The 26,739-nt window shown below is 53.3% G+C and overlaps 1 protein-coding gene across 3 annotated transcripts; it reads left to right on the top strand.

Moving 5' to 3' along the window:
• Window positions 1-654: 654 nt before the first annotated feature.
• SUN2 (Sad1 and UNC84 domain containing 2) lies at window positions 655-26,739 on the top strand. Of its 3 annotated transcripts, XM_075009169.1 has the most exons (19): window positions 655-863; window positions 1,598-1,681; window positions 2,346-2,505; window positions 3,628-3,818; window positions 4,428-4,562; window positions 4,935-5,030; window positions 6,539-6,632; window positions 6,993-7,063; window positions 9,371-9,480; window positions 10,088-10,297; window positions 10,698-10,775; window positions 12,892-12,935; window positions 14,088-14,253; window positions 14,617-14,844; window positions 18,014-18,098; window positions 18,555-18,670; window positions 19,867-20,034; window positions 20,738-20,830; window positions 23,246-26,739. In XM_075009169.1, the coding sequence occupies exons 3-19, from the start codon at window positions 2,381-2,383 to the stop codon at window positions 23,357-23,359; spliced, it is 2,124 nt and encodes a 707-aa protein (XP_074865270.1). In that variant the 5' UTR covers window positions 655-863; window positions 1,598-1,681; window positions 2,346-2,380; the 3' UTR covers window positions 23,360-26,739. The 3 variants fall into 3 exon arrangements, with proteins under 3 accessions (XP_074865270.1, XP_074865261.1, XP_074865280.1); XM_075009160.1 differs by lacking the exon at window positions 1,598-1,681; XM_075009179.1 differs by lacking the exons at window positions 655-863; window positions 1,598-1,681 and adding an exon at window positions 890-1,105.

The following is a 26,739-nucleotide window of genomic DNA, read 5'->3' as shown; positions in this document are numbered from 1 at the left end:
TCAGGTGGACACTCCATTTGGAAAGGCGAGCTTTCCACGCCTCGGTTTCCAAAGAGCGCCTGCTGAATTGGCGCTGGAGTCTAGCCCTAGCGACTTTGTCTTTAAGCCAACAAAAGCCGTTGGAGGGGGTCTCCCCTCACCCCAGGACCTCGGGCGCTGGGGCGTTAGGAGCACGCACCCAAGGGGGTCAGACTCAGGAGGAAATCACAAGCACTGGCAAGGCAGCTGGGGGTTTGTTGTAACTCAGCCTGGGGGCGGTTGACGATGCTGCTCTGACTTTGTCATGGTTTTTCAGCACGGGACAGCCGGGCTCACAGAAGCTGGGCTGAGGCCGTGGGTCCAACCCAGGAAAGCCCAGGGCCTAACGCATTGGTTAGCCTCTTGCTGGTCCCTTGGGCGTGGCAGTGATGGTGGGGGAGGGGGCGGTTAGCGAGCGCCCAGGCCACCTGTGCTGTTTGCGCAGCGCCGAGCACAGCGCGCTCTGCCAGCTCGCGCGCTAACGGCCGCCCCCTGGGCCCAGCGCTGGGGCTTCCCGCCGCCCGGGCCAATGGACACAAGCGGCGAGAGGGCGGGGCCCAGTCGGGGCCTTTGTGTTCGAACCAGCCAATGAGGGCGGGCGGCAGCGGGTGAGTGACAGGCTCCGCCCGGCGGCGACAGCGCGTGGCTGTGACAGCGCCCGGGTCAGGCCGAGCCGCGCGCCACGCTCCTAGTCCGTCGCTCTCCGCGTGCCCGAGCGGGCGGGGAGCCGAGAGGGCGCGAGCCCGGAGCTGCGCGGGGCCGAGCAGGGGGCGCTGCGAACGGGGCTCGGCGCCGCCCCGCGCGAGACACAAAAGGCGGCGGCGGCGGCGAGCGGAGCGCTGCAGGCAGGTGACATTGCGCCGCGCCGTGGGGGGTTGGGCCCGGGAAGGCACCGCCGCGGGCGGGCGTTCCCCGCCTACCCCTGCCCAGTGTGCAAGTGACAGGGTCTCTGCCCGCTGCCCCCAGCTGGGGGTTGCAGCTCCGGCCTCTCCCCGGCCCCGCGCGCGCGGCGCGAGGCGCCCCGGAAGCGGGAGCGCAGCAAGGGCCGGTTGTGCCGAGTGCCCGGGGCCAAGCGCGTCCCACACGGGTGAGTGCCGCTCAGTGGCGTCAGGCTGCGTGGGGAGCGTGCCGTGTGCTCCTGCTGCGGGTGTCGTTGGCCCCCTGCCCGGTGCGTGGCGGGGCGGCTGGGAAAGGAGGCAGCGCGGGAGTGCCTGAGCCCTGGCGGGGTGCGGGCGGGGTCCGGGCGGGATGCGCCAGGGCGTGGGTGGGAGCAGCTCGGGGCATTTGCCAGGCGCCGCGATGGGCGTGAAAGTTGTTACCGGGTTCGATTTAACCCGGCTCCCTTACTGCAGGGTGCTTGTGCCCCCTCCCCCAGGGCCAGCTCTTAGAGGGGAGGCTAAAGGGGCAATCCACCGCCCTGTAAAGGGTGGCTCGTTGTAGTGGATTGGGGCCAAGTGTCTGCCTGTGAGGTTGTTTCAGGTTTTGGCTGGGTTGCTGTGGGGAGGCAGCTGTACAGAGACAGGTGCCAGGCAGGCACTTGCATGGACAAAGCTTTGCTCAAGGGGGCTTCTTTCTATAGGACGTTGGTTCTTTTTTCGTCCACGAGACTGCTAGTGCCAGTCAGAGCCTAGCTGTTTGGCTCATGACGTGCTGGAAGAAATAGGTTAGTGTCTGCCTGCTGGCTTGTGCAGAAGCTGAGCTCACTTGTTGTGGCAGCCTGGGGCACTGATAATGGAGGTCATGGGGAAGGCTGCAGCTTCAGGTGCTGTGTCAGGCCAGTTACTGCATTAGTGTTGATGCCCACCTGGCCCCTTAACTTTCCCAGCACATCTTGGTCCTGATCTGTGGCACCCCTTGCGAAGTTAGCTCGGCTTTGGCTGTTGGGTGGGGGTGCGAGGAATCTGCCTGAGATCCCCTGAACTCTCCTCACTCTTGGCAAGAGAGCAGGGTTTGAAAACATGCCTGCAGGGGCGAGAGGCTGATGTAATAACCCTTCTGCAACACTCGCCCCACCCCACCTCCAAGGTGGGAGACCACCAACCCAATCTGTTCTGAGCTGATGCCTTTCAGGCTTTGCCCTTCCCCACAACTCTTGGATGATGCAACCCAAGACCCCAAATTCCAGTGACATCTTGGGGCATGAGTCTGAGTGAGTAGGAATTGCATCTGTGCATTGAAAGCATCCCCAGGCCCTTTCATCTCTTTGTCCCACTGCAGCCCATCCCTCCCTCTCTCCCAGAACTGAGCACTGATTCCTGAGCCTACCCCCCTGCTCAACTCTGCTCTGGGTTCTCACGTTCTCCCATCTCTTTCTGTTGCTTTCTCAGGTACCTTGGCGAAAGGTTATTGAATCTCTTCTGTCATGTCCAGACGTAGCCAGCGCCTCGGGGCCACCCGCTATTACCAAGGCGATGATGATGGCAGCAGCAGTAGTGGCAGTTTGCTCTTGAGTGGCCAGGAGCTTTCCTTCAGGGACAGTCCTAACAGGTAAATGAGTGTAAGGTGGGGGACCTGTATAACTCGTTCGCACCTGCAGTGGAGCGGTGAAGTTTTGTTGTAGCCATAGCATGACTGTCCTCTCCAGGACCCCACACCAGTTCAGGGGTAACTGGGAGTCTGTCCAGAACTTCTTACCCTATTTTGTGGGAAGGGAAGGTCTGTCTCTGAGTGCTCTGCAATTGTCCTTGGCTGTTCAGGGTAGTTCGGCTCTGTTCAGGGCACGGCATCCACTGGTGGTAAAAAGAACATCAGAGAAGAGCTACTGCTATTTTGCTTTCTTTACCAGCAGCTGGCTCTGGGTAAACCCCGAAGTGCCCCACAGTCGTCTTCCACCCCACTCCACCCCATTAGAAGCACAGAACTCTGGCTTTTCATGTACCTCCTGGCTACTACTCCTGTTCATGTTCCACCCAGGGGAGCTGCAGTGGTCAAAAATAGGGCGTGGGAGCCAGCTGTGCACATCACGAGTGCCAATAACACCAAGAATGGAGTCTTCGAGCTGATGTTGAAGGGCTACACGCACACGAGCCCCGCCCCCCCGACACACGGGCTACACACACACATGGGTTATGGTTGTCAGACCATCCTCTCTCTCTCCCCCTCTCTCTCTCTTACTCTCTCTCTCACATGCTCGCGTGCGTATGGTTGTCAGACCATCCTCCCCAGCCTGGCAACCTCTCCCTGTCACAGACGCCTTCCAGGAAAACCACAGCAGCTACAGAGGAAGCAGACCGGAAGCAGAAATGGGTGTAGCAGACAGGTTGTTCTCTAAATGGTGGCAGGACAGTGCCTGTGATAGGTCAGAGGTGTGTGTAGGGAGGGAGGTGGCAGAGAACTGCCACCAGCCAGGCTCTTATTTTTCCAAGGTAGGTGGCAGCCGTGTATGCAGGTTAAATGTGCAGCTCGCTGTGCTCCAGTTCTTTCCTGGCTCCAGCTGGTTTCACTGCAAGGGCTTCAGCAGCAGTGTGAGTGAAGGGAGGGCAGGCTGGCAGGCAGTGAAAAGAATGACCTGAAGGGAGGCTGGTTCTGGCTTGCTCCTCCCCTCTTCCCCCTTGCCACCCTGCACATAGGCCTACAGTGTGTGAACTCTCATTTCCTTGTTTTGGTCAGGACCCTCCGGAGGAAATCAAGCAGCACGAAGCGCCTTTCTCCAGCCTCCCACTTGGGACCTAACCCTACCACCCATACCTCCTATTACAGCGAGTCTGTGATCAGTGAGTCGTACCTAGGTGGTGGCAGGGGACTTGCTGCTGGGGGCATCACTGCCTTTGATGACCAACTGGACAGTGACCCATACTGGGGTGAGTGCTGTCTCCCCTTGGTGCCAGCTTTCCCTGTCCCATCACCCAGTGGGACCCCAGCCCTTCTCCAAGCAGTGACACCCCCGCCACATCTCCGGATGAGGAAGAAGAATTATATTAACTGAGTCCTGAGCTTGATCTCGAAACCGCTTTATCAGTGGGACCCAGACATGCCTCAGAAGGTGCCCCCTTGGCTGGGAGCAGGGGACACACAAGTGGGGAACAGAGTCTTTTCAGCTCCTCTACCCTGGGCCGTGCAATTTTCCATGTCTCTTCACCCAGGCTATGGAGCAGCCCTAAGTGAAGGGGTATCTCCCCAGAGGAATAATGTTGCCCTGCTCAGCCAGTACTGAAGGGGCACCAGGATCCGTCCAAGATAATTGTCAGGGTAGGAGATACTGGGATTTTTGCAGACCTAGGTGAGTGCACAGGGACCAGCCTCCCTAGTGCAGTAAGAGTAATTGGGCAATGAACATCCTGAGTCACCAGCAGTGAGCCACTGTCCTACAGAATTCAGTCCCTCCCACTGGTCCCAGTGTGTGTCCAGGCAGGAGGAGCATGGGAGGCTGTTAGCCAGTTTCTCAAGGGGACTGTGTGTTTCCTGGACAGGTGGAGAGTTCTCCACAAGGAGAAGAAGAGGCACGGGAGGTACAGAGTCCAGTAAAATCAATGGGTTGGCAGAGAGCAAGACTTATGACACCTATGCCTCTTCATCTGGCTACTCCTCTGAGGATGACTATGCAGGTAGGGATGGCTTTGACACCCTGAAGGTGGCAGCAGCATGAGTAGCAAGATTGCCATGGGGAGAGGCCTCCCACCAGAAACCCACTTAGGTCCTGGTTGCATTTCATGGGGAGACAGTAACCTCACAACCGGTACAGGCGGTCATCACTCCAGGCTCCTCTCAGGCCAGGCTCTGCGGTTGTGGAGTGCGGGAGTGGAGTTCTCCCCCTTCCCTCAGGCCTGGTGGGAAATAGTTAACATTCACTTACTAAAGCATCCGGCCTTCCTTACGGGATGCCGGCAGTCCTACCCGCCATTCCAGAGCCGGTGAGTCAAGACGTAAGACTTCAATTTTGTGACTCACAGCTTCTACCTGTCTTTACTTCACTCCAGGTCGCTCCTCCTTGGATCACAGCAGCACTCGTTCTGGGCTCAGGAATGCTGTTTCACGAGTAGGCTCTTTTCTCTGGCTAGTGGTCACTTCCCCAGGTAAGAGCTGGGCCATCAGTGCTCCCTGTAGACAGCCTTCCCTCATGCACGCTGACACCTGCCACCCTCGCCGGGTGCACACGTGCATCGGTCACTTATCAGAAGGGTATTTTCTCGTGCTGTGTTTTTTTTTTTAATTAAAAAAAAAAAAAGGCAAAATAAAATGTAGACGTGGAAAGCATTTCCATGAAAATACAGTGCAAGTTAATAAAGAGAAGTCTGTGAATTTCAGGGACCTGGCAGCAGGCTTTGTCACAGATTCCAGGGCTGGTATAGCCAGAGTGCCGAGGGCAAGGCTGGGCTGCAACGCGCGTATGTCTTTGAGTTGTGGTGTGCTGACTTATAATTTGTCTAGTGTCGTTTAGTGTGCTCGGTCTGCCCAGACCCTAGCTAGAGAGTGCCTTTACATGCCCCAGAGGGCATTGATTTTACATATACAGTAAACCCCCGAGATACACACAACCGAGTTGCATGTGTCAGGTAAACGCGACTGCTGCCACTGACAGGAGTGGAAAAACTCATGAGGGCACAAGCCCTGGTCAGTTTCCCGGTCCTGCAAGCAGAGGAGAGCCAGGAGCCAAGCTGCTGCCTCAGGGGGGGAGGGATGGGCATTTTTAAGGGGGTGTGCACAGCATCTAGCACAATGAGGTCCTGGGCTTTGAGCCCTAACTGGGCTATGGTCGCAATACTAGCAACAGCAATAGCAGTCATGGGGCACTTTAAAGACTAACAACATAATTTATTAATAATAAATTTATTAGGTGATGAGTTTTCTTGGGGGCAGACCCACTTCCTCAGATCTGGAGATACAACATTTCCAGCGCAGCTCGGATGTTTTTGTGACACAGAGATTTTTAAAAGAATAGTTACTATTCAAGATAGGGAGAGTGGCCTTTCGAAGGAGCAGGGAGAGGGTGGGAACTCTGGAGACTGGAAGCAGGCGTGCTGGCCACCGAGGATGTAAAATCCCGGGTAACTGGTTAACCAGTTAAATGGTAGAGGAACCTACTATTTAACCGGTTAACCAGCTAAAGCAGGAGGGTGGGGGTGGAGCTGCTTCAGCTGAGCTGCAGCACCCCTGCCCTCAGAATGCTGGGGACCTGGGCTGCTCTAGACCAGCTGGAGCTTCTCCGCCCATGGTGCTGCCGTGGGTGCGGAGCACCCCAGCATGGCCAGAGTAGCCCTGGTGCTCTGGCGCACTCTGATCGGGGGCACTCGGTCTGGCTGGAGCAGCCCCTGCCCATGTCAGGGGAGCCACCGCGGACGGGCTGCTGCGGCCGCGCTGGAGCTCTCCCCACCTGTGGTGGCCCTCCATGCCTGGAGCGACCCCCTGCCCACCCCCAGTGGGGGGGAGGGGCTGATGTAACTCCTACTGGTTAACTTACAATAGCCTTACTGGGGGTGAGGGCAGGAGCTCTGGGGAATGGAGGCAGACGTGCCGGCCGCAGCCTGAGGAGTGTACGAAAGGGGCATCAGAGTATTCGGATACCATGTGTGGCTCGTTGCAGGCCGGATCTTTGGACTATGTTATTGGTGGATCGGAACCACCTGGTACCGCCTCACCACTGCTGCCTCTCTTCTGGACGTCTTTGTCTTAACAAGGTCAGTGTGGATCGGCACCAGGGCCGGATGGAAGCAGGTTGGTGTGGATTTGAACCTGGGTCTGGACAATTGGCAGGGGGTGGAGGGAGGGATACAAGATTCCCACAGGGGAGGTACCCAGGGAGAGATGTGTGAAAGGCCCCATGGAAGCTGTGAGGACAAAGGTCAGAGTTTTCTTAGGGCCAGATCTGAGCGTGGACCCAAGCTGGGCTGTGTGGGCTGAGATTCAGGACGTGACGTGTTTCCAGAACTTCCCCTCCTCCATGGCTTCATGTTGTCCAAGTTGAGCAGAAAGTCCCTGGGCGAGAGGGCATGGGGTAGCTGCCCTCATGTCATCTCCTCATCCCCTCTGCTGTCTAGGCGCTATTCGGCTTTGAAGAAGCTTCTTCTGATCCTCCTGCTGCTGCTGCTCCTGGCTTCCATTGCTTATGGTGAGTCATCCCAGGCTCCAGAGCTGTTGTCTCTGTCCCCCTCTCCCTCCCCCTTCTGCTGGAGACAGGGTGGCTCTACAGTCTGGAACGCATCTTGAGCTCTGGGGCAACGTGATGCTCATGGGAGCTCACAGGATAGCCAGCCTTCCCCTGCATTGTACATGTCTGTACGCAAAGCGATGGACCCCCCCAGATGCAGGGCGTGGAGGAGGGTACACTTTATTGGGGCCCTGCCCAGGCTGCAAATTGTGGCATGTGTTTGAGAAGGAGCCTGTATTACAAGTTTGCCCGAGGCGTGAAGAAGTTATGCATGGGGCCTGGGCGTGCTCTCTCAGGCCTGTTCCAGTGGGTGGGAAATGCTTTCACACGGGGTGAGGATGTGGAGAGCATTGTTTGAAATATTCTGAAGCTACCCCCTAGTTCCCAATCCCTGGACTGTGAGGGAGGCCAGCTCCAGTTCCAAACATTCAAGCTGACCCTTACCTGGGGAATAAGTTAAACCAAACCCTCCCATTCAGCCTCCCCTTGTAGCCTTCGGCTTTGTGGTCCCAATTTGTAGCTTAAAGATAAGGAATAAAACAAAACTGAATTCTTTGAGGCTCAAACCTCCAGGGCAGTTACACATAATTGAATTTTGTGGAGGACTGTGAATGACACAGTGAGTGATTAAAATTAAAGACTCTATTTAATATCTAATGGTTAGTTAATGCAAACAGGCATTACAACATAAGCATGCTCTTCATTTATGGTCACATTGTGTGAAGAAATGATGCACCGCAGGCTGATCAGTCCCTGGATGAGAAGAATGGGTGTAATCCTTTCTTGGCACCTGGATGGGAGATAGGCACGCCTATATAAAAAGGAAAGGACGCTAATTTTGGCATCACTTATTACAACATGCCATAATTAATTAGCATGAAGCCTGACTTTTACCATGTCTATATTTCCACCGCCATAATTAAAATACCTTCTTCTCCCTCACTGGCTACTTAATATAAGACTCTCCTGTAATAGCTGCATAAATGTCATACCAATGACTGTGCATATAAGTAGCATTTTCCCAAAAATAATGTTTTATTGAAAAGTCTATTGGAAATCAGGACCAAAACATGTTTTCCCAAAGGATGGGGCACAGTGAGCTATGTCCTAACTCAGTCTGTGGCCCACGAGTAGGAAAACCACCACATGCACGATTTCAGAAGGGGGTCAGTATCTCTATTTGAAATGTTTTAAAGGGTCAGCAAATGGAGGGGGGGTGGAATTGAAAAGCACTGGTCTAGCTTATCTCTAATTTGTCTATGAGCTGCCTCATTTTACTTCACTCAGATTTTACCAGGTTTTGCTTGGTTCTTGTCTAGCCTATATGTAAGGGAAAGATTTTAGAGCCTACTTGTATTTCAGCACATTTCTGTATAACATAAGGAAATGCCATCTCAATGTGGGGCCCTATAGCAGCAATGCCCAAACTTTGCATGTTGTACACCACCAACACCACCACCACACCGCCCAGGAATGGAGCTGGGACTAGAAAAGAGCTGGAGACAAAACAGGGCTTGGGTGGTGCTTCTTTCTCACCCACATTGAGGGCTGGCCTGGGTCCTGCCTCACCTGTGGGCATGCCCCATAGTTTGGGGACCACTGCCCTGAAGCATCTGGTCAGGAGCTCAATTGCATTGCCCCAGATTCAGCATATACAGTAAATTCTTTCCTGTCTGGCATTCTATCATCTGGAACTCTCAAATAACTGGCATTTTAACCATAAGTCAATTTTAGTTATGTTTTCCATAACTACAGTATAGTGAGAATAAATACACTGTTTACAGTGTACAATGCTACTGTTATTGGTAAATAAAGTACTCTGCATATATTTTTGTTTCTTAATCTCATCTTGTTTTTCTTTAGTGTTATGCATTGCTAGGCATACCTCTCTGTTATCCAGAATATTTGAACATCTGGCAACCTCCTTGTTCCTGGGCTGCCAGATAAGAGTTTACTGCACTGCACTGCAAGGGGACTCTCTGTTGCCTCTTGTGGTGATGATGGTCATTGCTGGGAAATGCATCAAAAATAGAACCCTAGAGTACTAGAACTGTAAGGAACCTAATGAGCACCTGAATGAAGGGAGCCTGTCTTAGGGTCACTGCCCTGAAGTTGCAGGCCTGTTTGCTTTCTGTTCATATCTATAAGCAACCAGTCTCTGAAGCCTGCCTGGTCATTTCTAATGCGCTTCCCTTTGCAGTCTGTTGTACAACTTCCTCTCCCTGCCCACACATCATTTAACCAACCAGACCCTCTTTTTGAAACCAGGTGCATGGTATTTCTACCCTGCCATGTTTTCTTGGCGAGCAGCCAAGCTCTCCCCCGCTGCTGGGAAAGAGGAGGTGCTTGGAGCTGGAGATTCATCTGCATTCTTTCAGGTGAGTGCCAGAGGGATCTGGGGTGTGGGTGAGGGGAGCCCTAGTGTTTCTGGTTTCCGGTGAGCCTTCCTGCTAACTTACCCCTTAAAATCTCCAGCAGCAGGGTTAGGCTGATAGACTGGAGGCTGAGTCCCTCAGCCACAATCAGAGAACAGCTCCCTCATCCCCTGAAAAATATAGATTGGGGGTGTGTGTGCAGAACAAGGGAGGCGTCTTAGTGGCTGGGCCTGACTCATTTCCAGCCCCCTCTGCTAGCCCAGCAGATGAGGTGCCCTGTAGGCTGAAGAGGGAAGGGCGTGCGGGTGTACGCACCGCTCCCCCTGCTGGGGTGTGACTGACATTCTCACTTGTGTAAGTTCCTTCCACTGGCGGAGCAGGGGGCTGCTCTTCATATACCCCCGCAGTCCAACCCTGCCTGAATTTGTGCTCATGCCGCTGCCCCCTAGTGGAGAACAGTGGAAAAGCTTGTATGTCCACTTCCTCCTCAGTCTGTGCCGGAGGCTCATGCTTGGGTACAGCGCTGCAGGGACAGCTGGGTGAGTGCCAGTCCTCCGTCGATCACTCTGTGTGTCCGTGTGTTTTCTTTTTGCCACCCTGGGGACAAAAGGCAGAGCAGCAAATCCTGTCTCGGTTTCAAGCTCTGGAGAAACGCTTCCAGACCCTGGAGGCTGAGGCGTCCCGATTGGAGAAGCTCGAGCTCCAAAGGGGAGTGGCGGCTGCGGGAGGCCTGACACATGAGGCCGCTGTCCAGCTCCTTGAGGGGCTGGTGAGCCGTCAAGAGGCAGCGCTGAAGGAGGACTTGGCCCTGCATGTCCAGGTAGGGAGGGTGGGGCCTCTCCTGGAGAAACCTGGCCTGCTTCACTTCCTTCCTTCCCCTTTCCCGGGCCTGTTGCCGGCAGGGCACAGTATAAGGCTGGCATGGGGCTGGGGGCCAAGATGGGTGGGTGGTGGGAAGCGCTGATGGTGTTGAAGTGATAGGATTGGGGTCAAAGTGGGTGCTTGAGGGTGGCATAAGTCTGGGGTGATTGGAAGAGGGTTGGGTGCATGCAGGTGAGGGTGTTGGGTGCAGGGACTGTGGTCTGGGGGTGGTTTTGGGGTACCTGGGCAATGGCAGGTGTGCCATCAGATGGAGGGGTTGGCAGGCAGCAGGAGCGGGGGAAAGGGGAAGTTGTGGGTGAGGTGGTGTACGTGCTGATCTCTAACCCATCTCCCTGCAGAGTGAGCTAGAGACCATCCGAGGCCAGATGCAGAAGGATTTAAATGGGCGCCTGGAGAAGATTACTCAGACATCCCAGGTAACCTCACCTCTCTTTAAAGCAAGCAAGTAACGAAAACTGTGGAGGCTACAATCCAGGGACCTTGCTCCTATCCAGAAAGAGGGGCCGTGCTTAGGGAAGGAGGTGCATTTCACTTTAGCATCTGCAGCTGTGGGTCTGCAAATTTATGGATATTCCATAAACTAAATGCAGCTGGACTAGATCAGTTGTTGACTAAAGAGCCCACCGGAGAAAACCCAGGCACAGCTGATGACATGGCAGCAGGCAGAATTTGCTCTCCCCTTGAATTAGCAGATGTCCTGTGCTGTTGATGGGAACCTGAAACCCAGGACCTCACTGCCTTAAAGATCTCATCAAACTGAGTGATTGGGCGACAAAATGGCAAATGAAATTTAATGTGGGTAAGTGTAAGGTAATGCACATTGGAAAAAATAACCCCAGCTGTACTTACAATGTGATGGGGTCCAATTTAGCTATAACTAATCAGGAAAGAGATCTTGGAATTATCGTGGATAGTTCCTTGAACATCTGCACAGTGTGCAGAGGCTGTCAAAAAGGCAAGTAGGATGTTAGGTATTACTAAAAAAGGATAGAAAATAAGACAAGGAGCATCTTACTGCCCTTATATAAATCTATGGTACGCCCACATCTTGAATACTCTGTACAGATGTGGTCTTCGTACCTAAAAAAAAAAGATATCCTGGCACTGGAAAAGGCTCAGAAAAGGGCAACTAAAGTGATTAGGGGCTTGGAACAGGTCCCATATGAGGAAGGGCTAAAAAGATTGGGACTTTTCAGTTTAGAAAAGAGGAGACAGAAGTGGGGACATGATAGAGGTATATAAAATTATGACAGGTGTGGAGAGGGTGAATAAGGAGAAGTTATTTACTTGTGCCCATAATACAAGAACTAGAGGACACCACATGAAATTAATGGGTAGCAGGTTTAAAACTAATAAAAGAAAGCTCTTCTTCACTCAGCGCATAGTTAACCTGTGCAACTCCTTGCCAGAGGAGATTCTGAAGGCTAGGACTATAACAGAATTTAAGAAAGAGCTAGATAAATTCATGGAGATGAGGTCCATAAAAGGCTATTAGCCAAGGGTAGGAATGGTGTCCCTGGCCTCTGATTGTCAGAGGCTGGAGATGGATGGCAGGAGACAAGTTGCCTGATCATTGACTTCGGTCCACCCTCTCTGGGGCACCTGGCACTGGCCACTGTCAGCAGACAGGCTACTGGGCTGGATGGACCTTTGGTCTGACCCAGTATGGCTTTTCTTATATTCTTGCCCCTTTTCACAAGCAATGAGGTGTAGGCTCTGAGGAGTTTGCACATTCTAACCGCAGTGGTGCATTAACTTGCCTGCAGAGATGTGCTCCACAACATTCTTCCTAAAAGGTGGCCAGTCCAAGGCAGACGAGGAAATACACAGTGTGTAACTAGACTGCGGAAGGCTCCACCACAGGAAGTGGTTGAAACCAAGAACATAACACAGTTCTGAGAGACTGGGTGTTTATATTCAGCACAAGCACATCCAGAGTTAACATAATAAGGAGCACAAATGTTGCAGGGGATGCTAGCCTCCTGTTTTAGCCAGTCTGAGTATTAGGGAGCAGGGTGAGACCTAAGGACCCCTACCTTCTCTGGGGTTCTTTCACCTTCCTCCGCAGCCTCTGGTGCTGTGCACTGTCACAGACAGGATTCTGGGCTAGATGGATCTGGGACAGGGCTAGATCAATGGTCCGTGGGTCCTGGTGCCTAGGCTGCGGCTCTGGCTCCTGCTCTATCCGTGCTCCGACCTGAGGCCCTGCTCTTGCTTGGCCTCTTCTCCCCTGCAAGGTCCTGCCACTGGCATGAAGGTGAAGGAGGTGGAGAACAGCAGATGGAGGTGGCAGGGCAGAGGAAGTGAGCATGACCAGGGCCGAGGGTAGAGCACAAGAGGAACTTGCAGTCAGTGACGCTTCTGGATGTGGGCAGAAGTTGGTGCCATTCTGAACCCCCACCTGACCTGGCATATGATCCACTCAGGCAATTCCTGTGCTCCTCCTACATGAAGTTAGATGCCTCCCGTCTCTTCCCTTCCCCAGCCATGCAGGCATTCTCATCCTGTCATGTCTTGCTGCTGTTTTCACAGGAGGCGGAGGCCCGGATGCTGCAGCTGAATTCGGAATGGCAAAGGTAACCCAGCCCCTCTCTAGGGAACTGTTCGAGTGTAGCCGTGTAATTTATAATGTTCTCTGTCTGCTCAGGCTGTGAGCAGGTAGCTGGGGTCCCATGGGGTTCGCTCTTAAGCCTAATCTGGAACCTAGAGCTTGTGGCAAATCTACACTACTGAACCGAGAAGGGGTTTCAGATTCTGATGCGGGTAGGAAGCAAAATGAGATTTGATTTAGAGGCAAGCAAGGCAGTACGGGGAGGGGAAAGGATCCTGCACACAGCTAGCTGGTGGGAGAGTGAGTGGCTGTGGTGATGTCCAAGAGGAGGTGGCTGGAAGGCTCTGCCACCATCTTGATGTGATCTTTCAGATTTGAGATGGTGTCAGAGAAAGGCAGTGTGATCTCTGGCCACATGTGCGCAGGCAGCGTGTCCTGGAGCAGGTACTCTACAGGCAGTCCCCCCTCTGTGACTCTGCCAAGATGGTGCCCAGAATGCTATGCTATGCTTGGGTCTGGCAGGAACGACATGGACACACTGCAGGAGTTGAGATAAGAAGAGCAAAAGTCATCGGGGGCTGGAGGGGTGGTGTGACGAAGGGTAGATAAGAGTGAAGGACCTGTCGCTGGAGTGAGGGCAACACCGTACTCCACAAGGGTTGCTCGCACCAGGGAGGAAAGGGGAGTTGTTCCCAGGAATACATGCCAAGAGCCAGGGAGTGGAACTGAGCAAAGCCAATGGGGCTGAAGATCAAAGCTCTCTCCTGGGAGTGAGGGTCGTAGGCCTTGGAGCAGATGTTCTCCCTGCTGGGCTTGTGTAATCCCATGGCCAGTGCTCTGGAGAATGTAACACTGGGGAAACCCTCTTCCCGTGGTTTGTGGAAGGGGCAACCACAGGAGAGCAGGGATGCTGGTGGAACAATGATGCTGGGGAGAGACTTGACAGGTCACAACTTACTCTCAGCTTGGGGATAGTGGGGGTATAAACCCAACAGGAATACCTGCTCTGGCATTTGCTACTGTGACATTCTGGCTGGCTTCATCAGTGCAGCTGCCTCTCAAGCTTGTCCTCCAGGCCCATGACTGGAGGCGCCAGTGGGTAGCTCTCTGTCTCGGTTGCACCTCACCTGCTTTCTGCTCACTGGTTTTGTATCCCTTTCACCCCCCTTTTCTGCAGCTCAATGCAAGAGGGCCTGCAGGGGAGCTTCCGGCAAGAGATGGGCAGGTTGGAGGCACAGCTGGCAGGCCTGAAGAAGGAGCTGGCACTCCTGGCCTCTGACCAACAGGCGGTGGTGAAGCATGTGGAGTCACTCCCCGGACAAATCAAGGGAGTGCGGGAGGATGTGAGTCTCAAGCCCTGACTTAAGTGAAGTCCCATTTCACCCAGTCTGCTAAAATGATTTGGGAGTGTCTGGGTGGTGCAGGAACATGTGGCCCCACCACACGGGGCACCTCTGGGTTGATGATCTCCCTTCCTGCCCCCCACCCCCACCATCTCCCATCACAAGTTGGACATTGCCGGAGGGTGACCTTTCCTTTCTTCTGCCAGCACCTGACACATCGGGTATCACCCACGGATGGAGGCTTCCCTTTCCTTTAGGGGCCTGTAGTCCAGATTCCAAGGGCCCTTGTACGGCAGTTCTCTGCCCACGTGCTCTCCCTCAGCTCCCTCCCCTGGCCTGAGGTCTCTCCCTTGGTGGTTTCAGGTGGAAGTGCAGTTCCCCCGTTGGCTCAGCCAGTTCCTGTCACAGCCCAGGGAGGATGGAGTGGGGAGCCTGGTTCTCCAGCGTGAAGAGCTGCAGGATCAGCTCCGGGACCTGGAGCACAGAATCCTCGCCAGAGTCTCTGAGGTCCAGAGGATGTCTGTACGGGATGCCACGGCCAGCGTTGGGGTAGCTCTGCAGCAGGAGGGAGTCACAGGTGTGACTGAAGAGGTGAGGCTTTGCCTGCTCAGCTGCATAACTTACTTGGCTTGGGGTTGTGGCATGGCACACTCGAGTGTCAGAGTGGCATCAGTTTGTGTGTCTCAGGGCTGCCTGTGTGTGTGCGCAGACATATGGTAGGCCAGCCCTGAAGCCCTTAGGTGTGTGCCTACCTGGGGCATGTCAGGGAATGTGTGTGGCAGGCTGGGGCTTCATGTGGGTGTGAGGGTGGCAGTGTGTGCAAAGGAGCTGCTGTCCCTAGCGTGCACACTGGTGAGCCTGTGCCAAGCCTGCCTGCATGGAGATGTGGTGGAATGGTGGGAGGATCAGGGGTTGTCTTATGTTTTTGTTACCGGGGTGTGTGTGTGTGTTTTTTTGTTTTTTGTTTTCTTATTCCCAGAACCCCAACAGTAATTTGGGATGGGATTGCCAGGGACTTGGCTTTTGTTGTTTTTAAATCGCAAAACTGATTCTTTTAAATGCGCTATTAACTCTCATGGAGAAGAGGAGGAGGCAGGGTAGAGAGTCAGGTCACTTACAGCCCGAGTTTTTCGGAAGTGTGCAGAATTTGCAAAGCCCATGGGGCTGCAGGGGCTTGTCACCTTTTGTAGTCCAGCAATTAAAACGCAAAACACTAAACACGTTGTTATACAGGCGGAAGGATGAGCTTGTGGCTCGGCACTGGACTGGGGAATCATAGAATCATCGAATGCTAGGACTGGAAGGGACCTTGAGAGATAATCAAGTCCAGCCTCCTGCCCTCAGGATCAAGTACTGTCTAGACCATCCGTGATAGACATTTATCTAACCTGTTCTTAAATATCTCCAGAGATGGAGATGCCACAACCTCCCAAGGCAATTTATTCCAGTGTTTGACCACCCTGACAGTTAGGAACTTTTTCCTAATGTCCAGCCTAAACCTCCCTTGCTGCAGTTTAAGCCCGTTGCTTCTTGTTCTATCCTCAGAGGCGAAGGAAAACAAGTTTTCTCCCTCCTCCTTATGACACCCTTTTAGATACTTGAAAACTGCTATCATGTCCCCCCTCAATCTTCTTGCAAACTAAACAAGCTCAGATCTTTCAGCCTTTCTTCATAGGTCATGTTCTCGAGACCTTTGATAATTCTTGTTGCTCTTTTCTGGACCCTTTCCAATTTCTCCACATCTTTCTTGAAATGCGGCGCCCACAACTGGACACAATACTCTAATTGAGGCCTAACCAGCGCAGAGTAGAGCCGAAGAATGACTTCTCATGTCTTGTTCACAACACACCTGTTAATGCATCCCAGAATTATGTTTGCTTTTTTTGCAACAGCATCACACTTTTGGCTCGTATTTAACTTGTGGTCCACTATAACCCCTAGCGCCCTTTCTGCCATACTCCTTCCTAGACAGTCGCTTCCCATTCTGAATGTGTGAAACTGATTGTTCCTTCCTAAATGGAGCACTTTGCACTTGTCTTTATTAAAGTTCATCCTGTTTACTTCAGACCATTCTCCAATTTGTCCAGATCATTTTGAATTTTGACCCTATCCTCCAAAGCAGTTGCAACCCCTCCTAGCTTGGTATCATCTGCAAACTTAATAAGCGTACTTTCTATGCCATGAGATTTGGACTCACTTCCTGGTTCCGTTAGATGCTTGCCTTGTAATCCTGGGGCAAGTCTCTTCATCTCTCTGTTTCTCAGCCCCTCCCTTGGGCCATCCAGATGATACTCCCTTTGTCCGTCTTGTCTCTTTTTATGCTGTAAAGTTTTTTTGGGACCAGCACTGCCTTGCTATGTGTGGACAGCACATACCATAATGGAGGACAGGGCACGGGCTTAGCTGGGTTCTGTAAGCATTAGTACACTATGAATGGCTAGTAACAGAAGGACTAAGGGCTTATTCATAAAGAGTTTTTAAAGGGACAAACCCTGGTTTGAAAGTCTTTTATAAAAGAGTCTCTTGTCTTTTTCTGGGGAAGAGAAGGGACTGTTTCAGGTGGCAGCTCTCAGGCTGTGCTGTGTAAAATTCCAGGCTATTTCAAAGAAGGATGCACACGAAAGGAGGAGACGACTGCAGCACTGTCACCTCTTGTGCTTGCAGCTCAGTTGGTAAAAGAGAACTTTCACAGCACAGAACTCCTTCAGCCACCCCAGCTCTGCTGCCTTTTTGGCTCTGTAGCTTTTAGTTCCCTCTTGTGTGTCTGTGGGAGACAGCAGATCTCTTGGTGAAGATCAGGCAGCTCCGGGGTTTGGTTTTGGTTTCTTGCAATGAATCGCAAGGTCAGATTTGTGTGGGCTGGCTAAGCCTGGCTCATTTAGCGAGCAGTCAAAAAGAAGTGGAAAAATGTGGTGGGGCTGGAAGCCAAAGTGGTGAGGGAGGCAAGCAAGAAACTTAGGGTCACATCTCTGGAGGTGCTCAGGAGCAGTGTTCCTTCTAAGCTGGGCACTTTGCAGCTGCTCAGGAGAGTCTCAAATGCCACTCAGCTGATTAGAGGAGTTCTCACAGCGGGGTGTTTAGTGCTTTTGGTGTTGCACATTTGCACGTGTTTCAGGGCACATAGAAAAATGTATTCCACACCTGGATGGGAAAGATTCGAGGGACCCCTGCTCAGGACTCAGCCGTGGCTGATGGGCGAGGTGTCGCTTAGGTCCTTTGCTTGTCTGGCCAGCGCACCTTTCAGAATCAGGTGAAAGAAAGGAAGCCTGGCAGTGTGTTGGTCACTCCCCAGCTTGCCGTGCTGATAACCGCAATCGTTAAGTGGGTGATGGGGTGGTTACCAGCACCCTGCCTCTGTGGATGAGCTCTCAGGGTCTCCCCAAAAGAGCTGCCTGAAAGGGACGAGCTTGGCCCACTGTCACACGTCTCCAACTGTAACAACGTATTTCTGGTTCGGGTTTAGATGCTGCCTCTCGTTTTCAAGAGGTTCAGTGGCCTTCCCAGCGGCGCACGTGCGTGGGAGTGGCTGTACCAGTTGCATGAGCAGACGAGTGTGCCCTGAGGGGCACATGTACGTGGCAGGGGTTTGAGTGTGGTCGGCCGCCTGTTCTGAACCTTGGTGTTGCAGCTGCTTGCTGTGTGTGTGCGTGCACCATGGCAGCACGTGCCGCTGTGCACGAGTCTGTGTGGGGATTGTGTGCAAGGGTGTGCCATCCATGGGTGTGTTCATCTCTGGGGTGTCCTTTATTCCTTGTTGCAGCAAGTGCACCTCATTGTGAACCAAGCCCTGAAGCGCTACAGCGAGGATCGCGTTGGAATGGTCGACTACGCCCTCGAATCAGGGGGTAGGTGAATCGGGGCCACCTCCCCTCTCTCCTCCAGGGGCCTCTAAGTATGGAAATGGGGATCAGGCTGAAGCAGCTCTTGCTGCGTTAGCTGGAGGAAGGACTTACTAGGAGGCTTGTAACAGCTTAGCATGTAGCCAGGCACCTGCACAGGTGGAGAAGGAAGGTATTGGGCTGTATCACCCAGGCAGAGCATTACAGTGGGGCTCAGCTGGCCAGCCTGGCCTCACCAGGAGAGGCTCCATGTGCGGCACAGCAAGCTGTGGTTGGAGGGGAGCCCAGCCCTATAGCCCTGTGAGCTGAGCTGGAATATCTCCTCCCTGCCCTGTTTAGCTCTTTTTGGTGCTGCCCCCTCCCCGTGTGAGCGCACAGGTAGCTACACTGGGAGAGCGAAACTTCCATCCCCTGGTGAGGGAGCTGAAGTCTCATGTGTTGTTGTTTCCCTTGCAATCCCAGGGGCCAGTGTTATTAGCACCCGATGCTCGGAAACCTACGAGACAAAGACGGCACTGCTGAGTCTGTTTGGGATCCCGCTCTGGTACCATTCCCAATCTCCACGGGTTATCCTGCAGGTAGGGACCCAGCTGCATGGAGGGGTGTCTGTCTAACCCCTGTGAACTGAGCTGGGACTTCCTGCAGTGGACTATTCCCTCCCTGTTGCCCCAGTGTGAGCCCAGTGGGATAGTTCTCATAATGCCCCCCTGCCTCCCTGGTGTCGTTAATTCCTCCCACATGCTCAGACTGCCATCCTGTCGCCCCGTGTTGTCTCCTCCTGTCACGAGTCAGGCCTCCCGTCCTCTGAGGTCACGTTCCCCCACTGCATTCCCTTTCTCTGGGTTCTGGTCTTTACGTGGGAGTTCTGAATGTGGGGCTGGGAAGCCTCTTTGGTGGCTTGTGCTACACACAACGCCTGCCCCAAGGTGGGGAGGTGTTAGATGTGCCGCTTGTCACCCCATTGTGCCTTAGCTGTGCCCACGACTGGGTCCCCAAGCCCTGGTCGTGGGGATGTGCGCGCAGTGCACACCGACCTCATTTGTGGCTTCCATTCCACAGGCAAGCTGCAAATGGCCTATAAATTCCCAGGCTCCTTCGAGCCCCAGGTCGTGCCCCTTACAGCATCCAATGCCAGGTCCCCCAGAGAAGAGGGTAAAAAGCCCTGAGTCTGAATGCTGTGCTCTCATCAGGGGGAGACCCTTCTTCCTCTCCCCAGCTAGCGAGCTCCTTGTCACAAACCCTGAAGCCCGACAGCACTTGTAACTTTTAAACAGAGCTAGCTAGTGACTGCAGACGCCAGACACCTGTCTCCTCAGCCGGCAGGTTCTGGGTCAGCTCCTAGGAGTCATTCGGCCGGCTGAGCATGAGCCAAATCCCCTCCTGCCCTGATCGAGGACTGGCCCCTGGAGCCAGGGACGCATCTTTGTCTCTTCCTCTCCACTACCCACAGTAGCAGTGGGTTTCATACCAGCCCAGGCTCAAGTCTTAAAGATAACCTAGTGCCGCTCCAGCCGGCAGAGTGATTGGTGCAGGGCACAGGTGTCTGGAGATCAGACCCAACGTTTTCTTCTTTCCTTCCACTGCGGCCTGATGTCTACCGCAGCCATGTTGAGCCCCGGAGGGGGCTGCACTTCACTGGCCGGTGGGGGATGCCAGTGCAGCAGCTTGTAAAACACTGTGGATCAGAAGAGCCTAGAGAACTGCATGAGGTGATGATTATTGCTGTTGCCTAAAGCTGGTTGTGTTGTGTGTGTGTGTGTGTGTGTGTGTGTAGCCGGACGTCAACCCTGGGAACTGCTGGGCTTTCCGTGGATCTCAGGGCTTCGCTGTTGTTCGTCTGTCCAGCCGCATTCATCCCACTGCTGTGACTCTGGAGCACATCCCAAAATCCCTCTCGCCCCCGGGCACCATCCCCAGCGCCCCCAAGGACTTTGCCATTTTTGTGAGTGTCTCTCAGCACAGAAAAGGGGAGCTAGGGAGGAAAAGGCTGCGTGAGGGGAAGGGGGCATGGGTGGTCTTGGCTCCCTTACCAGTCATAGTCACCCTATAGTACTGGGGACAAGGCTGTTTCCTGGCCTCGGAGACGGGACGCAGCTGTCTCCAAGGCATGCTGCAGAGGGCTGGATTGTGAAGTGGAGGCGTGGAGTGTAGGGGAGCAGGGCGAGATGGGGAGGGGAGGTCCTGTGGAAGGAGTCACGGTGTGCTGTGGGGCAAGAAACATTTTGGGGAGAGGAGGTATGAGGGGAGAGGGAATGGAGTAAATGGGCTATGGGAAAGCGGGGTGGGGTGGTTTGTGGGGAGGCAGGTGGGGTGGGTGTATGGCTGGGGAGGCAGGAGGAGTACAGGCTGAGGACCTGTAACTCTCGGCTGGAGGTGCTGCCCTAGCCCCTGGCGTGGAATGTTTTTCCATTGTATCCAGGGTCTGCTGTTTGGCTCAGAGCCTTGTCCCCCTGCTGCTCCTATGGGATCCCTGTCCTCTCACTGCCCTGTTTGTTTTGGTGTGGGAAAGCGGGAAGGGGGTTTAACAGCACTTGTCTCTCTGTCTCTCTCTGCTCTGATGACCCCATTGTTTCTCCTTCCTCTCGCTCTGCTTCCTCATCACTTTGTCTTCCCTTCCCTCTCTTCCCACCTTCGCTTGGGCACAGGGCTTGGAGGAAGAAGACCAGCAAGAGGGTGTCCTACTTGGACAGTTCAGCTATGACCAGGACGGGGATCCCATCCAGACGTTCCGCTTGGAGGTACGGGTGGGGGGGCAGCAGGTTGCTCCTTGGAGACTGGGCCCTGGGAGAGAAACCAGCACCTCTAGTATTTCAAACCAGAAGCGTCAGGCTGTACACCTGCAAATGCTGCTACCTTTGCTGTGCAGGGGTCTCTGCCTGCAGCTCTTTGGACTGGCTGGTTTGGCCCATTGCACACCTGCCCTGGTCCTTTGCAGCTGTTTCTTTCCACCTTCTCCTGCATTAAGCACTAGCCGCTGTCAGAGGCGCTGTAGGCTGCAAGGATGGGGGCTGGTCCTGTGCAGCAGGAGCAAAGAGACTGAGTTAGATAGGTAACGGCTAATCCAGTGCAGCATGCGCTTGCCCAGGAGCTACAGGCTGCGTTGGCAGCTGACTCTGGAGGAGGCCCTGGCTGTGTTGCCCCTCAGGGATACCCAGCATTATGAGGCTCCTTGCCACCGCCACCTGTCTCTTCTGTAAAGCCAAGAGCCCCTGGGCCCTCACGCATGCATTCCTAGGACTCCACAGAGCACGCCCTCTGTGCAGGCTAGTGCGAGGTATACACCACCCCCCTTGGCTTCAGTGTGCTCCCAGCAGTGCCCGACCTTGTCACTGGCACCTCATCATAACAGACAGGATTGCTGTCCTCAAAGAGACTGTGCACACACAGCCTGACTGGCACGGCTCTGGCGCAGCCCTTCATGCTAGTGCGGCCCTGGGATCTACTTACATTGAGAACATGGGTTTGTTTACAGTACATAAGCGTTAGGAGATAGTGAGCAGGGATGTTCAGAAGAGGCTACTCTTTAAACAAAAGGTAGGACGCACTTCTCTGCCAGGCTAAAATCCTTGTTATAAAGAAGTTCTTCACTTAAAGCAGCACTAGCCCAGCTGGCCAGGATACAGCTTTCCTGAAGGCAAATAGTGCGGTCCTTCTGGTTTCCCAGTCAAGCACGAGACAATGTCTTGTCGCTTCTCCTGTTTCCTCAAACTCACTGTTTTCTCTCATAGAAACAGGATAACTCCCACGGTTCCCTTCTTGAGGTGCTGGCTCCAAGGTGTCTTCCCATACTCCCGTTTTGATTCACGTTCCCCTTCCCATCACCTGTTTCCTTGTTGACTTTCAGATGTAAATAGGGATTCCTCTGTGTAGGCTTAACTTCCAGTCGGAGGCAAGGACGGGTGAATAGACATGCTTAGTCTAGCAGAAAAACCTAGCCACTCTACCTGGCTGAAAACTTGAAACATAATTTCAGTATGTATATGTAACTGCTTAAATATCACCACTGCATACCCTTCTACAATAGTAATACAGTAGAGTCTCACGATCTGTGAACTTAATGCTCCCGAATTCAATTATTTGCAAGCGGCCGGGTCCCACCCACCCCCGCTATTCGCGAAACTTAACATTCGCGAGGGTTCTAAACATGGAACCCTCACTTATGTTGAGACCGTACTATAATGCCCAGTAAGTTATCCGCTTTCATTTGATACCTCTCAAAACCCTATTTAAGTTCTGCAGTGCAATAGGTATAGGGAGTAGGTCGGGTCTGTTAGGAGATGCTGTCTCAGAACAAAGACCCCTTTGCCAGTTGGCATGCGGGGTGGGGCTGAGAGTCGCGCTAACCCTAAGCTGGGCTGCGGCTTAGCTAGAGGGGTGACTTTCCCTTGGGGAACATCCTCTGGGTTTGAAAGGATAATGCTGTTAACCACTCAGTAGGCTTCTTTCTGAGCTGTCTAAACAGCAGATTCTCCTCCTCCTCCTTCTCCTGTAGAATTCTGCGGGAAGCTGACAAAGCCCACAGAGCGGTTCTCGTTCTCTGCTCAACCCTTCCTCCCCCACCAGATAGTTTGCGCTGCTCTGGAGACACACAGCTGTCCTAAAACTAGGTTAACAAGCCCCTGGGGATTCCCCCTGCACATGGGAGCCCTTGGCTGATGTACAATTTCATGTTGTGGCTCCTATGCCCCACCTGGTTTTTGGTCTCCTTGCCATCGGGGGTGTGGCCTGGGAGAAGTCAGTGCCACTTCTGAATCTGACTCATGCGTGGCTGGGCACCTTTGTATCTAGGTGATCTCTGGTAGCTGGGAGAGAGCTCTGGATAGGACTAGCACAGAACCAGGATCCAGAGCCACAGACCTGGCTTAAAGCCACTTGTGCCCCGCTTCTTTTCCCTCTGCTCCAGAGGATCAGGCCCATTTAGGTTAATAAAGTCCTTTCCATTGGACCCTGTTGGTTCTGTCACTATGGATTGGACCCTGTTGGTTCTGTCACTGAGGATGACTAGCAACTCTCCAAGATGTGTCAGAGTGAAGAGCCCTCCCCCAAATCAGTGAGGACTCTGGGGAACAGGGGCTAAATCTGGCCAAGAAATGCAGAAATGCTCTGCGGAGCAGGACCTAGATTATAAAGTGTCTCCTCCTTCCCTTGCCCAGGGTGACGACACTGGCACGTTCCAAGTGGTGGAGCTACGGATTCTGAGCAACTGGGGCCACCCAGAGTACACCTGCATTTATCGCTTCCGTGTGCATGGGGAGCAGGTCCGCTAACCCCTCCCTGACTCTCCCCTGCCCCCAGCTGGCTACCTCAGACTCTGCACTGGCCGCACGTGATCGTGATGGTGGAGAGAATGGCAAGACGGTTAAGGAAATTCTTTTTTGCTGTGTCTCTCAAGTCCTGGGCGGGGGGAGCTGGGGGAGCGACTGCCCTTGGTAAACCTAGTCCCCATGTGCTTTTCTGTACTGCCACTACATGAGGGAAGCATTTGTATTTGTGGGGGGGGGCGGGGGCGGTGTTTGTAAAGGTGGTGTGCTAGCAGACGAGGCTCTGATCCAGGTCAGACCAGATGGTTTAGCTTTTTAAATGAGTCTGTGTGGTCCAGTCCTTTCCCCGCCTCCTCTTCCCAGCCCTTCCCCCAGCTGTTAAAGAAGTTGATGTCACAGTGTTCCAAAATTTCTGAGCGTACATGTAATTTAGCATCACGATTATCCGGTGGTGTGATATATCTGGCATCTCTGGCTGGGTAAGCACCATCTGAATGTCATAGAGGTTGGAAGGGTGGGCATATGACCAAATAATTTTGCACAATGGCCCATTCCCTTCCATCATTTGGGTCAGTGGTTTTGTTTTAGTTGGACCCAGTGGCCAGTTTGCCATGGGTTGACTTAGGATCTCATGATCCTGCAGATTAACTAGCAGGCATTTTAGCAGGGGGAAATAATGAGGACACAGACATGTATTAAAGGATTAATATATAAGCAAGAGATCTGGCAGGGGGCGGTGTTTAGTTCTTTTGGGGAGAAGATAATCTGGCCTGCCTGAGATGGTAAAGCCTGTCCCAGCAATGGAAACCTTTTGACTAGGGTCAGTGTTTTACATAATCTCCAAGATGCACCTTCCCTTCCCCCGCAGCTGAGTGCTGTTGGTTTTCACCAGTATGTAAGGCTGTGTCCCAGAGCGGGAGAGGGTCCTGCATTATTCCCACGCGTGTATGTGCGTGTTGTTCTCACGTTTACGTCTCCAAGTGGGTGCTAACCATTCACCAGGCAAAATCCTGTGGCGAGGCCCTTCAGAACTTTTCCCACCGGACACTGTGTAACAATGAAGGACGTTCTTTTCTGTGCAACATATAGTTGACCTGTGGTGCTTTCTACCATCAGGGATACAACTGAGGCTAATCGCTTACGTTAATAAAGGGCTAGACACTTAGTAGCATTCATAGTCGCTCTGACTAGAGTGAAATGGCCAGGGCTATTTAATCTGCAGGCTTTGTGGTGTGACTGGATCAGCAGCTACATTCAGAAATGTCCTTCCGTAGCTGCTGCACAGTATGGGGCCGTGGCCCCAGATGGAGACAAGGTACTAGGCTTGATGGGCCAGGGGTCTGATAGTGCCTGCCTTTTGGAAAGCCCTAGTCAAAATTATAACCAGCTGTGGGGGTGTCAGATATATAACTACACCCCCTCGTATATGTACATCTGTATATAGAAAACTGTACATAGGGGTAGAGTCCAGACTGTAATTATCCAAATGTGGGGTGTGTTGATGGGACAAAGGGCAGATGCGAAGGTATTAGTGCAATCACTGGACGTGGCACAAACCCCACTGGGTAACGGGGGAAGTGAGGCCATATTGTTTTGGTGTTGGGGGATGGTGACCCTGGTGGCTCTGATCTGGGGTGGGGAAAACAGCAGGCTGAGCAGGGGGTGGGAGGGGGATGCCAAAGCTGAGTGAAGAGCTCTATGACATGGCGTCTGTGGGGCTCACTGTGAGTAGGGGTGATGAGGCAAGCCAGGGCAGGTTGGTGCAGATCAGTAAAGGCACAAGTCTTAGCTGCAGGAGGACCCCGCAAAGGAGAGAGGTAATGGCAGCAAAAGCCATTCCGGGAGAAGGCTTGTGGATGAAGCTGAGACTGGCCCTTTTCCCTTGGAAGCAGTGGGCAGGTCTCTGTCACAGCCCACCCCCATTCACAGTTGCTGTCCTGGCTGAGCAGTGTATGCGGGATGTTGGACAGGGCACAACTGGGCATGGAGGGGATGACAGCTGCCTCTTTTTCCTTCCCCCACGGCCCAGGGTTTCAGCCACAAAAACCTTCCCTCCTCCCCACTGTTAGTGGTGTTCCCAGCTGGCGAGAGAAGAGAGGGGCTGTGAGCAGGCTGGCTGGGCCGCGCGGTGTGTGGTGGTAGGACTAGCATCAGCAGTGCAGGACAGAGTAGGAGCGCCTGTCAGCAGCCTTGAGAAGGTCACGCCTGGCTGCTGAGAGAAGGGTTGTGTCTGCCTCTGTAGGGTTTTGGCCAGCATGTTCTGTTCTGAGTTCAGCTTATGTTTGGAATTGGTTGTTTATGTCTTCATATTTGTCTGTATCTGAACAAAAAGCCACGGGCTCATTTTGTTCCATCTGAGGCTGGCCCCCTCAAGTCACTGCAGAGGGAGGGTGGTACCTCATGCTGATTCTTACCAGGTTGTCTCCAAAACCTGTTTGTCCAGCAAGGCTGGGATGGTGTGAGGGGGGGAGAGTGGGGAACTCCCATCTGCAGCCAGCGATGGGCTTTTTTCTGGCCAGCCTGTCTTGCCTTAAGTTAGCCAAAGAAGTCAAGTCATGCCCCTCTCTTCTTGGTCAGATTCTCCATTGGCTCATCAGGCCTGCAGCTCTGTCTGATCCTTGTGCCCATGGGGATGAGGTTGAGACAGCACCTTTCTTTGGAATCAATCCCCACAAGTGCAGAACTGGCTGCAGGGAGCAGAGACTGGGTGGTGAACGGCTGCCGTGCCGCACACTGATCAAGCGATGGGCTCCTGTGTGGATGTGCATGGCCCCCATCCCCAGTATTGAGTCCCACCTGCCAGGGACTCGGACTGGCAATTGAAGGTGTGTTGGCCATAGCTATACACCCTCCTAGGGGTCCAGCTTCTGGTGATTCTTTAAAATCTGGCTGCTGACCCCACCCTGCCTCCAAATCTAGGTGTGGCCTAAACAGGGGGAAAGGAGAGACGGTTCATCAACTCTTCCTGTGCTCCAGCACCAGCTGTCCAGAAACTGTAGAGCAGAGCGTGTTCTCAAACTAGCTTCAACTACAGCTCTGCTTCCTATCTGCTCGGGATTCACAGCTAAGCAATCACGATACTAAATGCAGGAAATGAGTATGGCAAGTTGGTAATCAGTGAGAAATACCTGTTAAGGCAGAGCTTCTCTATTTACTCTCTCCTTGGGCTGCCTCACTCCCCCAGTCTCTCTCTCTCTCTCTGTGTGTACCAGGAAAGTGTTATAGATGAACCTTACACAAACCAAGCTGGGCACAGGCAGATTAATCTGTATTTAATACTGTAGCCTATTGCAAATGCTGCACTGTTTTGTTTTTTTTTAATCTACAGACTGTAAATTATGCCTATGCAAAAAAAATCCAAGACAATAAATTGAGAAAACAGCTGA

The sequence above is a fragment of the Carettochelys insculpta genome, chromosome 1 (assembly GCF_033958435.1).
Source record: "Carettochelys insculpta isolate YL-2023 chromosome 1, ASM3395843v1, whole genome shotgun sequence".
Classification (NCBI taxonomy): Eukaryota; Metazoa; Chordata; order Testudines; family Carettochelyidae; genus Carettochelys; species Carettochelys insculpta.
Note: the sequence above shows the minus strand (reverse complement) of the source record. Positions and strands in the feature narration are given on the sequence as shown.

What these genes read in the sequence shown, in the direction of transcription:
- SUN2 (XM_075009160.1), top strand. Translation starts at nt 2,381, where the DNA reads ATGTCCAGACGTAGCCAGCGCCTCGGGGCCACCCGCTATTACCAAGGC. An exon ending in TTCAGGGACAGTCCTAACAG is followed by an intron (nt 2,506 to 3,627) that starts GTAAATGAGTGT and finishes TGTTTTGGTCAG; the next exon opens with GACCCTCCGGAGGAAATCAA. An exon ending in CCTGGCTTCCATTGCTTATG is followed by an intron (nt 7,064 to 9,370) that starts GTGAGTCATCCC and finishes TTTTGAAACCAG; the next exon opens with GTGCATGGTATTTCTACCCT.